We start from the raw sequence: 14,846 nt of genomic DNA on the forward strand, positions 1-14,846 counted from the left end.
AGGCACTGGGAGGGAGGGGGAGGTGCTGATTGGTGGGGCCTGCCAGCAGGCAGGAAGCGCTGAGGGGAGATTGTCAGGGGGGCTCCTCCTCGCCCACCTCACCTCCCCGCCCACCTCCTCATGAAGCACAGGGCCTTCCAAAGCAGGTCACCTCGATTCACCATAGCCTAGGGACAGCTCTGGTAGGGGGTGCATCCCACTTTGGGGACCTTTGACTTAATGGGTAGTACTAACACTCAAGTTGTACAAGTAATTCTACCACATCTAAATAAAGATGCAATTCAATCTTAGTGTAATTAGTTAAAGAAAATCCTTTAACAGGAAATGGAAAATGGAGCTTTTTTGTTAAATATAAACAAAAAAACAGATGTAATAGAAGATACAGTGATGTTCTCAGCTGACTTGGACTGTCAGTCACAAACTGTTCCTGTCTTGCTCCTGGGACAGTACAGCCCCTTACTCAGGTTGGATCAGAGGGTTTTAATTCAACTCTAAATAAACTTTAATATAACTACTTTTTAAGTGGGCTGTAAATCTGCCCTTTATTTCTTTTCATATTATGCATAACTAGTATTTTTTCCTTTTAATTTTACTATTTTAATCAACTTTGCAGTATTTATATAAATGATAATCATTATGTTTGGTGACCATGTGAGTCTAATTGGTTTATGATCGAGTACTTCAGGGTATTCAGTTCAAAGACACCTGATGGTGCAAGAAACCACTCATAACTCTTGCAGAGTGTAACAATTTTTTTCATAGAAATTGGTGTTTCTAGAGTAAATATTCACATCCAACAGCTAACTTCACCACAGGCATCTGGGATCAGCAGAAACCCTTCTTAATAAGACTCCCTTCTTGCACTCCTGTCCCTCTTGAATTCCCTGAATAAGCTCCATTTCAGAGCCCTCACACAGGGTAGAAACCTCCCCAAAAGGAAAATATACTGAGCATTCTCAATGATCTCAAGGTCACATCATACCATATATCAGACAGACAGGCTAGGCAATGTCAGACATTGTCTCTAGCAGCATTGTGTGCTCGGGCAGCTAAACTTGGAGCCAAAACGAGCTTTAAGCAGTCATGTAAAGAGGATGCACTTGAACAAAATAAGATCTTGTCACTGTGGCAAAAGAGCCTCTATCAAGGAGCAGCTGAAGAGTGAGTCTTTGCATAACTGAAGTTAATGTGTTAATGAGAAGATTACAATTATATTTAGTACAAGGTGGTAGTGTCTGATTAAAACATGCTTTTTAATTACTTACCTCTTTTCTTATAAATTGTTAATTCTCGTACAGTTTCCAAAAACTGCCAAAACTTCTCATTACCGTCTTCTGCAATAAATTCACTGTTTAAAAAAAAATAGAATTAATTTGTCCATGTGACTTTTGTTTAAGCATACAGCACAGTAAAAATCTACACTATGCTACTTTGAAATTATATAGCAATATAGGCGTTCTAAATATTAACTATAGTCTTGCAAGCTTCTATGGTAAAATAATGAACACTGACCTAATTGTATCTTTTTCAGTTAAAGTAAAAGTCAGAACCAAATGCTTTCAGTGTGACTCAAGCTCAGCAATCAGATCTGCACAGTAAAATTAGATTAGCACCTTTTACAGGAATAGATGAAACTTATAGTCTATTTTATTTTTGTTTCACATACATGTCAACATACAGAATATACATATGCAATTAAACACATACATTTTTTCTATATTTGCTTTGCAAAAATGAAAATGCACATTTGATCAGTTGAGAATATTTAATTAGTTACAAAACTGTATCAGTGACAATAACCTAGCTGGAGATCCACAGGTGGTCTCCAACCTACACAGAGCCTTTAAAGATGGAAAGTTTGTTACCACCTCAATAGTGGAGGACAGTTATTGGTTTTATTGCAAAGAACTGAAGTCCTCTCAATTTAACTCATGTCACTCTTTCTAATCACACTTCTATCGTTAAAAGCACATCATCAACTGAAAATTTGCTACTTTGCTTCCACTGTTTATAGATGAAGAGCTGTAAATGTACATAGCAGTCAATTCATCATTTTCCCCTTTCTATGTGAGTCTTTCACACAGCAAGAGGGGCGATAAAAGTTATAAAAATGGGAAAGTACGATTGTAAATCCACATTTAGTGATAGAGGCTGTAAAGGGCATATATAGTACTAGAAACTACGTTTAACTCATTTTTTGAAATTGAGGAGATTTCAAGCTAACAGTATCACTTTAAGTGTGTAGGTTTTGTTTTAGTAATATTAAAACTATACACATTTATCCACCCTTTACTTGATATGCCTTTGCTGCATTTGGGAAGCGAAAGTTATTTTACTAGGAAGATGGTGGGGGTTCAGCTTTATGTAGATTAGCTGGTTGTTGCTCCTCAGTTTGACCTGTAAAACATGTGAGTAGGGGGAAAATAACAACTTTTATGTACTATACTTTGAAAATGATATAGTTTGTTAACTCATACAACCATAGCGCTATATAAATAGCCAACAGCATCCATGTATGCCCCTTAAAGATGTGAACTGCTATGACAGTGTGAAGTATTAAGGCAGATACATCTCAATTAAGGGTATGTCTACACTAACTGCCGGATCGGCAGGTAGTGATCAATCTATTGGGGATCGATGTCATGATACATCGATCCCCAAACACACTCCCTGTCGACTCCAGAACTCCACCAGAGTGAGAGGCAGAAGCAGAGTCGACTGGGGAGCAGCGGCCATCGATCCTACGCTGCGAGGACGCGAAGTAAGTCAATCTAAGTCTATCTAATATACATCGACTTCAGCTACACTATTCTCATAGCTCAAGTTGCATAGCTTAGATCTATCCCGCCCAGCGTAGACCACAGGCCTTAGAGACCACAGTCAACGTTTCAGGCCTTAATTCAATCATTAACGATTAGGGCAGGGGTCGGCATCCTCTGGCACGCAGCTCGCCAGGGTAAGCACCTGGCAGGCCGGGACAGTTTGTTTACCGGCCACGTCGGCAGGTTTAGCCGATTGCAGCTCCCACTGGCCGCAGTTCACTATCCCAGGCCAATGGGGGCGGTGGGAAGCAGTGCGGGCTGAGGGATGTACTGGCCGCGAATTCCTGCCACCCCCCCCTGGCCTGGCCAGTGGGAACCACAGTCTGCCGAACCTGCCAACATGGCAGGTAAACAAACTGGCCCAGTCCACCAAGGTACTTACCCTGGCAAGCCACATGCTAGAAGTTGCCAACCCCTGAATTAGGAGATGCTTTTTACACAGGGTGGGGCAAGAAAAGGAGGCAAATAATCACATTTCGCACCTTCCTCTAAAACATCCACCCATACTGGCATCTATCAGAAAGAGGATACTGGACTAAAAGAACATAGGTCTGATCCAGTAGGGCAATAGCCTCTTTTTTCTTCCCAGCAATAACTACCAAATTGGGGGTTACTACTGATAGGCAGAGGTGTCTCAAAAGGAGCACCCACAATTACTGGACACTCACAAAAACTTGCCCCGCTATAATACGTATTTTGTTATAATACGACAAAACTCGTATTATAGGAAGCCTCGTCCTCCCTCTCGAGGGGGGAGCGGCACCGGAGAGTGAGAGTCTCCCGCTGAAGTCAGGACTCCCCAGTGCCCCACATGCCGCGGCCGCTCCCCTGCCCGGGCCCCGCGGCGCGGGAGCGTGTTGCCCGCACGCACCTCGCCTCCAGCAGCAGGGAGGTGGCCGGCCACTTCGCTGCCAGACGGGCCGTCACGGCCTTGGGGGAGGCTGGGGCCCCGCACGGGAGCAGCCACGCGCACAGCAGCAGCAGCGCCGCGGCCGCGACCGCCGCCATGGGGAAGGCGGACTCGGTGCCGGATCAGGGGGCCGCTGCCACGCAGGAGAGTGAAGCGGCGGAGAGACCAGCCCACGCCAGCGCCGCGCTTCTCTGACCTCCCTCCCACCTCTCGCCCCCAACCCCGTGATTGATACAGTGGCTCCGCCTACGAGCCCCGGCACCCTGCTCCCATTGGCCCGGAGATGCGCTCTCCCGCGCTATTGGTCAGCCAGGAGACCAATCAGAGCAGCCAGCCGAAGGACGAGCGTGGCTAAAACAGGCGCCAGCTCCTCAGAGCCGGTACGCGGCGCTAGGAGTGGGGCTGGAGCGAGAGGCGGGGCGGGGCGGGGCGGGGCGAGGCTCCCGGGCTGCATGAGCGGTCAGGCGGGGACCGTTTGCTTCTTGCCTCTTCCACGCGCCGGTCTTCGGGGCAGTTAACTCGCCCCCCCACCCCCGGGGAAGGTGCGGGGCGGAAGGATGCTCCCGACCAACAAGGCTAAAGCGACACCCCCCACCCCGCCCATGGTCTACCTACAGTGAGGGACGATGCACGCCCCCCCCAATTATTTACATTAGCTGCAAAGGATCATTTAGGCTGAGTTGATGGAAAGTAATTTCCACCACGGGGTGGCAATCTGGGTCTGCTCTCCCCTATCAAAACGTGGCAAAAAGGAAGAGGGTCTCAGTTTCTTCAGCGTCAGGGTCGAAGGAGGCTCAGAGTGTTGCAAAATTGAATGATTTTTTTTATTGCAAAACGTAGGCTGGGGGTAGGAGCAGGCTTCAGCTGTTGAGAGAGAGTCTGAGAAACGCAGCTCTCATTATATATGTAAAAAAAAAAACTTTGTATCCCTCATGATTGTGGAAGAAGTTTGAAAATGTGAAGAAAAGATACCTAAGATGCTCAGAAAGACAAGGGAAAATCAAAAATGCATTATTTTAAAACCTACTCTCATGATTCTGGGGGTCTGACTCCAGGTTATTGAATTCCTGATTAGGGTTCCTAAGGATAGGGCACGTGGAGCTAGGCTTATAGTTCCAAGGGTAATGCACTTGAGGTAGGATTATGGTTCCTATGCGGAGGAATTTCCGCCCTAAAGTTTGAGTTCCTAAGGGTAGGCCACTTGGAGCTAGGGTTAGGGTTCCTAGGGGTACGGCTACCCACCCTAGGGTTACAGTTCCTATGGGGAGGGCTTCCCGCCCTGGGGTTACAGTTCCTATGGGCAGGGAACTTGGAGCTAGGGTTAGGGTTGCTCAGGGTAGGGCACTTGGAGCTAGGATTAGGTTTCCTATGGGTATGACACTTGGAGCAAGGGTTAGGGATCCTATAGGGAGGGGTTCCCACCCTACGGTTAGGGTTCATAAGGGTAGGACACTGGGAGCGAGGGTTAGGGTTCCTATGGGTATGGCTTCCCGCCCTAGGGTTAGCGTTCCTAAGGGTAGGGCACTTGGAGCTAGGGTTAGGGTTCCTATTGGTAGAGCTTCACTCCCTAGGGTTAGGGTTGCCATGGTTAGGGCCTCCCACCCCAGGGTTAGAGTTCCTATGGATAGGGCACTTGGAGCTAGGGTTAGGGTTCCTATTGGTAGCGCTTCACTCCCTAGGGTTAGGATTCCTATTGGTAGGGCGTCGGCCCGTAGGGTTAGCGTTGCTATTGGTAGGGCATTTGGAGCTGGGGTTAGAGTTCCTACGGGTAGGGCTGCCCATCCTAGCGTGGGGGTTGCTATGGGTAGGACACTTACCCTACCCTAAGCCTAGGGCGGGAAGCCCTACCCATAGGAACCCTAACCCTAGGGAGGGATGCTCTACCCATAGCAACCTTAACCCTAGCTCCAAGTGCCCTACCCGAAGGAACCGTAACCCTAGCTCCAAGTACCCTACCGCTAGGAAACTTAACCCTAGCTCTGAATGCCCTACCCCTAGGACCCCTAACCCTAGCTCCAAGAGCCCTAACCAGAGGAACCCTAACCCTAGGGTGGGAAGCCCTACCCCTAGGAACCCTAACCCTAGCTCCAACTGCCCTACCCCTAGGAATCCTAACCCTAGGATGGGAAGCCCTACCCCTAGGAACCCTAACCCAAGCTCCAAGTGCCCTACCCATAGGAACCCTAACCCTAGCTCCAAGTGCCCTAACCATAGGAAACCTAACCCTAGCTCCAAGTGCCCCAGCAATAGGAACCCTAACCCTATGATGGGAAGCGCTAGCCATAGGAACCCTAACCCTAGCTCCAAGTGCCCTACCCATAGGAACTCTAACCCTAGCTCCACGTGCCCTACCCATAGGAACCCTAACCCTGGGGCGGGAAGCCCTAGACATAGAACCCTAACCCTAGCTCCAAGTGCCCTAGCCATAGGAACCCTAACCCTAGCTCGAAATGCCCTACCCATAGGAACCCTAACCCTAGGGCGGGAAGCCCTACCAATAGGAACCCTAACGCTAGGGCGGGAAACCCTACCCCTAGGAACCCTAACCCTAGCTCCAAGTGCCCTAGCCATAGGAACCCTAACCCTAGCGCGGGAAGCCCTACCCATAGCAACCCTAACCCTCGCTCCAAGTGCCCTACCCCTGGGAAACCTAACCCTAGGGCGGGAAGCCCTACCCCTAGGAACCCTAACCCTGACCCTAACCCTAACCCCTGGGAACCCTAACCCTAGGTCCAAGTGCCCTACCCCTGAGAACCCTAACCCTAGGGCGGGAAGCCCTACCCCTAGGAACCCTAGCCCCAGCTCCAACTGCCCTACCCCTAGGAATCCTAACCCTAGGGCGGGAAGCCCTACCCATAGGAACCCTAACCCAAGCTCCAAGTGCCCTACCCATAGGAACCCTAACCCTAGCTCCAAGTGCCCTACCCATAGGAACCCTAACCCTAGGGCAGGAAGCCCTACGCATAGGAACCCTAACCCTAGGTCCACGTGCCCTACCCATAGGAACTCTAACCCTAGCTCCACGTGCCCTACCCATAGGAACCCTAACCCTGGGGCGGGAAGCCCTAGCCATAGAACCATAAACCTAGCTCCAAGTGCCTTAGCCATAGGAACCCTAACCCTATGACGCGAAGCGCTAGCCATAGGAACCCTAACCCTAGCTCCAAGTGCCCTAACCATAGGAACCCTAACCCTAGGGCAGGAAGCCCTACGCATAGGAACCCTAACCCTAGCTCCACGTGCCCTACCCATAGGAACTCTAACCCTAGCTCCACGTGCCCTACCCATAGGAACCCTAACCCTGGGGCGGGAAGCCCTAGCCATAGAACCATAAACCTAGCTCCAAGTGCCCTACCCATAGCAACCCTAACCCTACGGCGGGAAGCCCTACCAATAGGAACCCTAACGCTAGGGCGGGAAGCCCTACCCCTAGGAACCCTAACCCTAGGGCGGGAAGCCCTACCACTAGGAACCCTAACGCTAGGGCGGGAAGCCCTACCCATAGGAACCCTAACCCTAGGGCAGGAAGCCCTACGCATAGGAACTCTAACCCTAGCTCCACGTGCCCTACCCATAGGAACCCTAACCTTGGGGCGGGAAGCCCTAGCCATAGAACCATAAACCTAGCTCCAAGTGCCCTAGCCATAGGAACCCTAACCCTAGCTCCAAATGCCCTACCCATAGCAACCCTAACCCTAGGGCGGGAAGCCCTACCAATAGGAACCCTAACGCTAGGGCGGGAAGCCCTACCCCTAGGAACCCTAACCCTAGCTCCAAGTGCCCTACCCCTTGGAACCCTAAGCCTAGGGCGGGAAGCCCTACCTCTAGGAACCCTAACCCTAGGGCGGGAAGCCGTACCCCTAGGAACCCTAACCCTAGAGCGGGAAGCCCTACCCATAGGAACCCTAAGCAAGCTCCAAGTACCCTACCCATGGGAACCCTAACCCAAGCTCCAGGTGCCCCAGCCATGGGAACCCTAAGCCCAGGGTGGGAAGCCCTAGCCATGGGAACCCTAAGCCTAGGGCGGGAAGCCCTAGCCATGGGAACCCTAAGCCTAGCTCCAAGTGCCCTACCCCTAGGAACCCTAACCCTAGGGGGGGAAGCCCTACCCCCTAGGAACCCTAACTCTAGGGCGGGAAAGCCTACCCAGAGGAACCCTAACCCTAGTTCCTAGTTCCCTACACACAGGAGCCTTACCCCTAGGGCAGGAAGCCCTACCCATAGGAACCCTAACCCTAGCTCCAAGTGCCGTAGCCATTGGAACCCTAACCCTACAGCGAGAAGCTCTATCCATAGGTACCCTAACCCTAGGCACTTGGAGCTAGAGTTAGGCTTCCTATGGGTAGAGCACTTGGAGCTAGGGCTGGGTTCCTATGGATAGGGATTCCCGCCCCAGGGTTAGGGTTCCTATGGGTAGGGCACTTGCAGCTAGGGTTAGGTTTCCTATGTGTAAGGCACTTGGAGCTAGGGTTGGGTTTCGTATGTGTAGGGCACTTGGAGCTAGGGTTAGGTTTCCTATGGGTAGGGCACTTGGAGCTAGGGTTAGGGTTCCTATGGGTAGGGCACTTGGAGCTAGGGTTAGGGTTCCTATGGGTAGGGCACTTGGAGCTAGGGTTAGGGTTCCTATGGGTAGGGCTTCCCGCCCCAGGGTTAGGGTTCCTATGGGTAGGGCACTTGGAGCTAGGGTTAGGGTTCCTATGGGTAGGGCACTTGGAGCTAGGGTTAGGGTTCCTATGGGTAGGGCACTTGGAGCTAGGGTTAGGGTTCCTATGGGTAGGGCACTTGGAGCTACGGTTAGGGTTCCTATGGCTAGAGCACTTGGAGCTAGGGTTAGGGTTCCTATGGGTAGGGCACTTGGAGCTAGGTTTAGGGTTCCTATGGCTAGGGCTTCCCGCCCTAGGGTTATGGTTCCTATGGGTAGGGCACTTGGAGCTAGGGTTTCGGTTCCTATGGCTAGGGCTTCCCGCCCTAGGGTTAGGGTTCCTACGGCTAGGGCTTCCCGCCCTAGGGTTAGGGTTCCTATGGCTAGGACACTTGGAGCTAGCGTTAGGGTTCCTATGGCTAGGGCACTTGGAGCTAGGGTTAGGGTTCCTATGGCTAGGGCTTCCCGCCCTAGGGTTAGTGTTCCTATGGCTAGGGCACTTGGAGCTAGGGTTAGGGTTCCTATGGCTAGGGCTTCCCGCCCTAGGGTTAGGGTTCCTATGGCTAGGACACTTGGAGCTAGCGTTAGGGTTCCTATGGATAGGGCACTTGGAGCTAGGGTTAGGGTTCCTATAGCTAGAGCTTCCCACCCTAGGATTAGGGTTCCTATCGTTAGGGCTTACTACCCTAGGGTTAAGGTTCCTATGGGTAGGGCACTTGGAGCTAGGGTTAGGGTTCCTATGGCTAGGGCTTCCAGCCCTAGGGTTAGGGTTCCTATGGGTAGGGCACTGGGAGCTAGGGTTAGGGTTCCTATGGATAGTTCACTTGGAGCTAGGGTTAGGGTTCCTATAGCTAGGGCTTCCCGCCCTAGGGTTAGGGTTCCTATAGCTAGGGCTTACTGCCCTAGGGTTAGGGTTCCTATGGGTAGAGCACTTGGAGCTAGGGTTACGGTTCCTATGGCTAGGGCTTCCCGCCCTAGGGTTAGGGTTCCTATGGCTAGGGCACTTGGAGCTAGGGTTATGGTTCCTATGGCTAGGGCTTCCCACCCTAGGGTTAGGGTTCCTATGGGTAGGGCACTTGGAGCTAGTGTTAGGGTTCCTATGGCTAGGGCACTTGGAGCTAGGGTTACGGTTCCTATGGCTAGGGCTTCCCGCCCTAGGGTTACGGTTCCTATGGCTAGGGCTTACTGCCTTTGGGTTAGGGTTCCTATGGGTAGGGCAGTTGGAGCTAGGGTTAGGCTTTCTATGGGTAGGGCTTCCCGCCATAGGGTTAGGGTTCCTATGGCTAGGGCACTTGGAGCTAGGGTTAGGGTTCCTATGGCTAGGGCACTTGGAGCTAGGGTTAGGGTTCCTATGGCTAGGGCACTTGGAGCTAGGGTTAGGGTTCCTATGGGTAGGGCACTTGGAGCTAGGGTTAGGGTTCCTATGGGTAGGGCACTTGGAGCTAGGGTTAGGGTTCCTATGGCTAGGGCTTCCCGCCCTAGGGTTAGGGTTCCTATGGGTAGGGCACTTGGAGCTAGGGTTTGGGTTCCTATGGCTAGGGCTTCCCGCCCTAGGGTTAGGGTTCCTATGGCTAGGGCTTCCCGCCCTAGGGTTAGGGTTCCTATGGCTAGGACACTTGGAGCTAGCGTTAGGGTTCCTATGGCTAGGGCACTTGGAGCTAGGGTTAGGGTTCCTATGGCTAGGGCTAACCGCCCTAGGGTTAGTGTTCCTATGGCTAGGGCACTTGGAGCTAGGGTTAGGGTTCCTATGGCTAGGGCTTCCCGCCCTAGGGTTAGGGTTCCGATGGGTAGGGCACTTAGAGCTAGGGTTAGGGTTCTTATGGATAGGGCACTTGGAGCTAGGGTTAGGGTTCCTATAGCTAGAGCTTCCCACCCTAGGATTAGGGTTCCTATCGTTAGGGCTTACTACCCTAGGGTTAAGGTTCCTATGGGTAGGGCACTTGGAGCTAGGGTTAGGGTTCCTATGGCTAGGGCTTCCCGCCCTAGGGTTAGGGTTCCTATGGGTAGGGCACTGGGAGCTAGGGTTAGGGTTCCTATGGATAGTTCACTTGGAGCTAGGGTTAGGGTTCCTATAGCTAGGGCTTCCCGCCCTAGGATTAGGGTTCCTATCGTTAGGGCTTACTGCCCTAGGGTTAGGGTTCCTATGGGTAGAGCACTTGGAGCTAGGGTTACGGTTCCTATGGCTAGGGCTTCCCGCCCTAGGGTTAGGGTTCCTATGGCTAGGGCACTTGGAGCTAGGGTTATGGTTCCTATGGCTAGGGCTTCCCACCCTAGGGTTAGGGTTCCTATGGGTAGGGCACTTGGAGCTAGTGTTAGGGTTCCTATGGCTAGGGCACTTGGAGCTAGGGTTACGGTTCCTATGGCTAGGGCTTCCCGCCCTAGGGTTACGGTTCCTATGGCTAGGGCTTACTGCCTTTGGGTTAGGGTTCCTATGGGTAGGGCAGTTGGAGCTAGGGTTAGGCTTTCTATGGGTAGGGCTTCCCGCCATAGGGTTAGGGTTCCTATGGCTAGGGCACTTGGAGCTAGGGTTAGGGTTCCTATGGTTAGGGCTTACTGCCCTAGGGTTAGGGTTGCTATGGGTAGGGCACTTGGAGCTAGGGTTAGGGTTCCTATGGCTAGGGCACTTGGAGCTAGGGTTAGGGTTCCTATGGCTAGGGCACTTGGAGCTAGGGTTAGGGTTCCTATGGCTAGGGCACTTGGAGCTAGGGTTAGGGTTCCTATGGCTAGGGCTTCCCGCCCTAGGGTTAGGGTTCCTATGGCTAGGGCATCCCGCCCTAGGGTTAGGGTTCCTATGGCTAGGGCACTTGGAGCTAGGGTTAGGGTTCCTATGGCTAGGGCTTCCCGCCCTAGTGTTAGGGTTCCTATGGCTAGGGCACTTGGAGCTAGGGTTACGGTTCCTATGGCTAGGGCACTTGGAGCTAGGGTTAGGCTTTCTATGGGTAGGGCTTCCCGCCATAGGGTTAGTGTTCCTATGGCTAGGGCACTTGGAGCTAGGGTTAGGGTTCCTATGGCTAGGGCATTTGGAGCTAGGGTTAGGGTTCCTATGGCTAGGGCACTTGGAGCTAGGGTTAGGGTTCCTATGGCTAGGGCACTTGGAGCTAGGGTTAGGGTTCCTATGGCTAGGGCTTCCCGCCCTAGGGTTAGGGTTCCTATGGCTAGGACACTTGGAGCTAGCGTTAGGGTTCCTATGGCTAGGGCACTTGGAGCTAGGGTTAGGGTTCCTATGGCTAGGGCTTCCCGCCCTAGGGTTAGTGTTCCTATGGCTAGGGCACTTGGAGCTAGGGTTAGGGTTCCTATGGCTAGGGCTTCCCGCCCTAGGGTTAGGGTTCCTATGGGTAGGGCACTTGGAGCTAGGGTTAGGGTTCCTATGGATAGGGCACTTGGAGCTAGGGTTAGGGTTCCTATAGCTAGAGCTTCCCACCCTAGGATTAGGGTTCCTATCGTTAGGGCTTACTACCCTAGGGTTAAGGTTCCTATGGGTAGGGCACTTGGAGCTAGGGTTAGGGTTCCTATGGCTAGGGCTTCCCGCCCTAGGGTTAGGGTTCCTATGGGTAGGGCACTGGGAGCTAGGGTTAGGGTTCCTATGGATAGTTCACTTGGAGCTAGGGTTAGGGTTCCTATAGCTAGGGCTTCCCGCCCTAGGATTAGGGTTCCTATCGTTAGGGCTTACTGCCCTAGGGTTAGGGTTCCTATGGGTAGAGCACTTGGAGCTAGGGTTACGGTTCCTATGGCTAGGGCTTCCCACCCTAGGGTTAGGGTTCCTATGGGTAGGGCACTTGGAGCTAGGGTTACGGTTCCTATGGCTAGGGCACTTGGAGCTAGGGTTACGGTTCCTATGGCTAGGGCTTCCCGCCCTAGGGTTACGGTTCCTGTGGCTAGGGCTTACTGCCTTTGGGTTAGGGTTCCTATGGGTAGGGGAGGTGGAGCTAGGGTTAGGCTTTCTATGGGTAGGGCTTCCCGCCATAGGGTTAGGGTTCCTATGGCTAGGGCACTTGGAGCTAGGGTTAGGGTTCCTATGGCTAGGGCTTCCCGCCCTAGGGTTAGTGTTCCTATGGCTAGGGCATCCCGCCCTAGGGTTAGGGTTCCTATGGCCAGGGCACTTGGAGCTAGGGTTAGGGTTCCTATGGCTAGGGCTTCCCGCCCTAGTGTTAGGGTTCCTATGGCTAGGGCACTTGGAGCTAGCGTTACGGTTCCTATGGCTAGGGCACTTGGAGCTAGGGTTAGGCTTTCTATGGCTAGGGCTTCCCGCCATAGGGTTAGTGTTCCTATGGCTAGGGCACTTGGAGCTAGGGTTAGGGTTCCTATGGCTAGGGCATTTGGAGCTAGGGTTAGGGTTCCTATGGCTAGGGCACTTGGAGCTAGGGTTAGGGTTCCTATGGCTAGGGCACTTGGAGCTAGGGTTAGGGTTCCTATGGCTAGGGCTTCCAGCCCTAGGGTTAGGGTTCCTATGGCTAGGACACGTGGAGCTAGCGTTAGGGTTCCTATGGCTAGGGCACTTGGAGCTAGGGTTAGGGTTCCTATGGCTAGGGCTTCCCGCCCTAGGGTTAGTGTTCCTGTGGCTAGGGCACTTGGAGCTAGGGTTAGGGTTCCTATTGCTAGGGCTTCACGCCCTAGGGTTAGGGTTCCTATGGGTAGGGCACTTGGAGCTAGGGTTAGGGTTCCTATGGATCGGGCACTTGGAGCTAGGGTTAGGGTTCCTATAGCTAGAGCTTCCCACCCTAGGATTAGGATTCCTATCGTTAGGGCTTACTACCCTAGGGTTAAGGTTCCTATAGGTAGGGCACTTGGACCTAGGGTTAGGGTTCCTATGGCTAGGGCTTCCCGCCCTAGGGTTAGGGTTCCTATGGGTAGGGCACTGGGAGCTAGGGTTAGGGTTCCTATGGATAGTTCACTTGGAGCTAGGGTTAGGGTTCCTATAGCTAGGGCTTCCCGCCCTAGGATTAGGGTTCCTATCGTTAGGGCTTACTGCCCTAGGGTTAGGGTTCCTATGGGTAGAGCACTTGGAGCTAGGGTTACGGTTCCTATGGCTAGGGCTTCCCACCCTAGGGTTAGGGTTCCTATGGGTAGGGCACTTGGAGCTAGGGTTAGGGTTCCTATGGCTAGGGCACTTGGAGCTAGGGTTAGGGTTCCTATGGCTAGGGCTTCCCGCCCTAGGGTTACGGTTCCTATGGCTAGGGCTTACTGCCTTTGGGTTAGGGTTCCTATGGGTAGGGCAGTTGGAGCTAGGGTTAGGCTTTCTATGGGTAGGGCTTCCCGCCATAGGGTTAGGGTTCCTATGGCTAGGGCACTTGGAGCTAGGGTTAGGGTTCCTATGGCTAGGGCATTTGGAGCTAGGGTTAGGGTTCCTATGGCTAGGGCACTTGGAGCTAGGGTTAGGGTTCCTATGGCTAGGGCATTTGGAGCTAGGGTTAGGGTTCCTATGGCTAGGGCTTCCCACCCTAGGGTTAGGGTTCCTATGGCTAGGGCACTTGGAGCTAGGGTTAGGGTTCCTATGGTTAGGGCTTACTGCCCTAGGGTTAGGGTTGCTATGGGTAGGGCACTTGGAGCTAGGGTTAGGGTTGCTATGGCTAGGGCACTTGGAGCTAGGGTTAGGGTTCCTATGGCTAGGGCACTTGGAGCTAGGGTTAGGGTTCCTATGGCTAGGGCACTTGGAGCTAGGGTTAGGGTTCCTATGGCTGGGCACTTGGAGCTAGGGTTAGGGTTCCTATGGCTAGGGCACTTGGAGCTAGGGTTAGGGTTCCTATGGCTAGGGCTTCCTGCCCTAGAGTTAGGGTTCCTAGGGCTAGGGCTTCCCGCCCTAGGGTTAGGGTTGCTATGGCTAGGGCATTTGGAGCTAGGGTTAGGGTTCCTATGGCTAGGGCACTTGGAGCTAGGGTTAGGGTTCCTATGGCTAGGGCACTTGGAGCTAGGGTTAGGGTTCCTATGGTTAGGGCTTACTGCCCTAGGGTTAGGGTTCCTATGGCTAGGGCACTTGGAGCTAGGGTTAGGGTTCCTATGGCTAGGGCACTTGGAGCTAGGGTTAGGGTTCCTATGGCTAGGGCACTTGGAGCTAGGGTTAGGGTTCCTATGGCTAGGGCAAAAGGAGCTAGGGTTAGGGTTCCTATGGCTAGGGCACTTGGAGCTAGGGTTAGGGTTCCTATGGCTAGGGCACTTGGAGCTAGGGTTAGGGTTCCTATGGCTAGGGCTTCCCGCCCTAGGGTTAGGGTTCCTATGGCTAGGGCACTTGGAGCTAGGGTTAGGGTTCCTATGGCTAGGGCACTTGGAGCTAGGGTTAGGGTTCCTATGGCTAGGGCACTTGGAGCTAGGGTTAGGGTTCCTATGGCTAGGGCTTCCCGCGCTAGGGTTAGGGTTCCTATGGCTAGGGCTTCTGGAGCTAGGGTTAGGGTTCCTATGGCTAGGGCACTTGGAGCTAGGGTTAGGGTTCCTATGGCTAGGGCTTCCCGCCCTAGGGTTAGGGTTCCTATGGCTAGGG

General features: G+C 52.8%; 1 protein-coding gene across 11 annotated transcripts in view; it reads right to left on the minus strand.

Moving 5' to 3' along the window:
• The window catches only part of UGGT2 (UDP-glucose glycoprotein glucosyltransferase 2), a 413,106-nt gene that overhangs the window by 271,104 nt on the left and 127,156 nt on the right, over positions 1-14,846 (minus strand). For 4 of the 11 annotated variants that reach the window (XR_005588059.1, XR_005588057.1, XM_039499634.1 and 1 more), the window contains exons 1-2: positions 3,694-3,922; positions 1,266-1,348 (exon numbers count right to left, since the gene is read on the minus strand). Coding sequence is in view for 3 of the 11 variants with exons in the window: in XM_039499634.1 (XP_039355568.1) it covers positions 1,266-1,348; positions 3,694-3,830 (220 nt within the window). In the remaining 8 variants the exon portion in view is untranslated. Of the gene's footprint in view, positions 1-1,265; positions 1,349-1,512; positions 1,649-2,293; positions 2,398-3,693; positions 3,923-14,846 lie in introns of those variants that run through there. The other 7 variants (XM_039499669.1, XM_039499672.1, XM_039499662.1 and 4 more) reach the window with 4 other exon arrangements.

Source organism: Mauremys reevesii, linkage group 1, assembly GCF_016161935.1.
Source record: "Mauremys reevesii isolate NIE-2019 linkage group 1, ASM1616193v1, whole genome shotgun sequence".
Taxonomy (NCBI): Eukaryota; Metazoa; Chordata; order Testudines; family Geoemydidae; genus Mauremys; species Mauremys reevesii.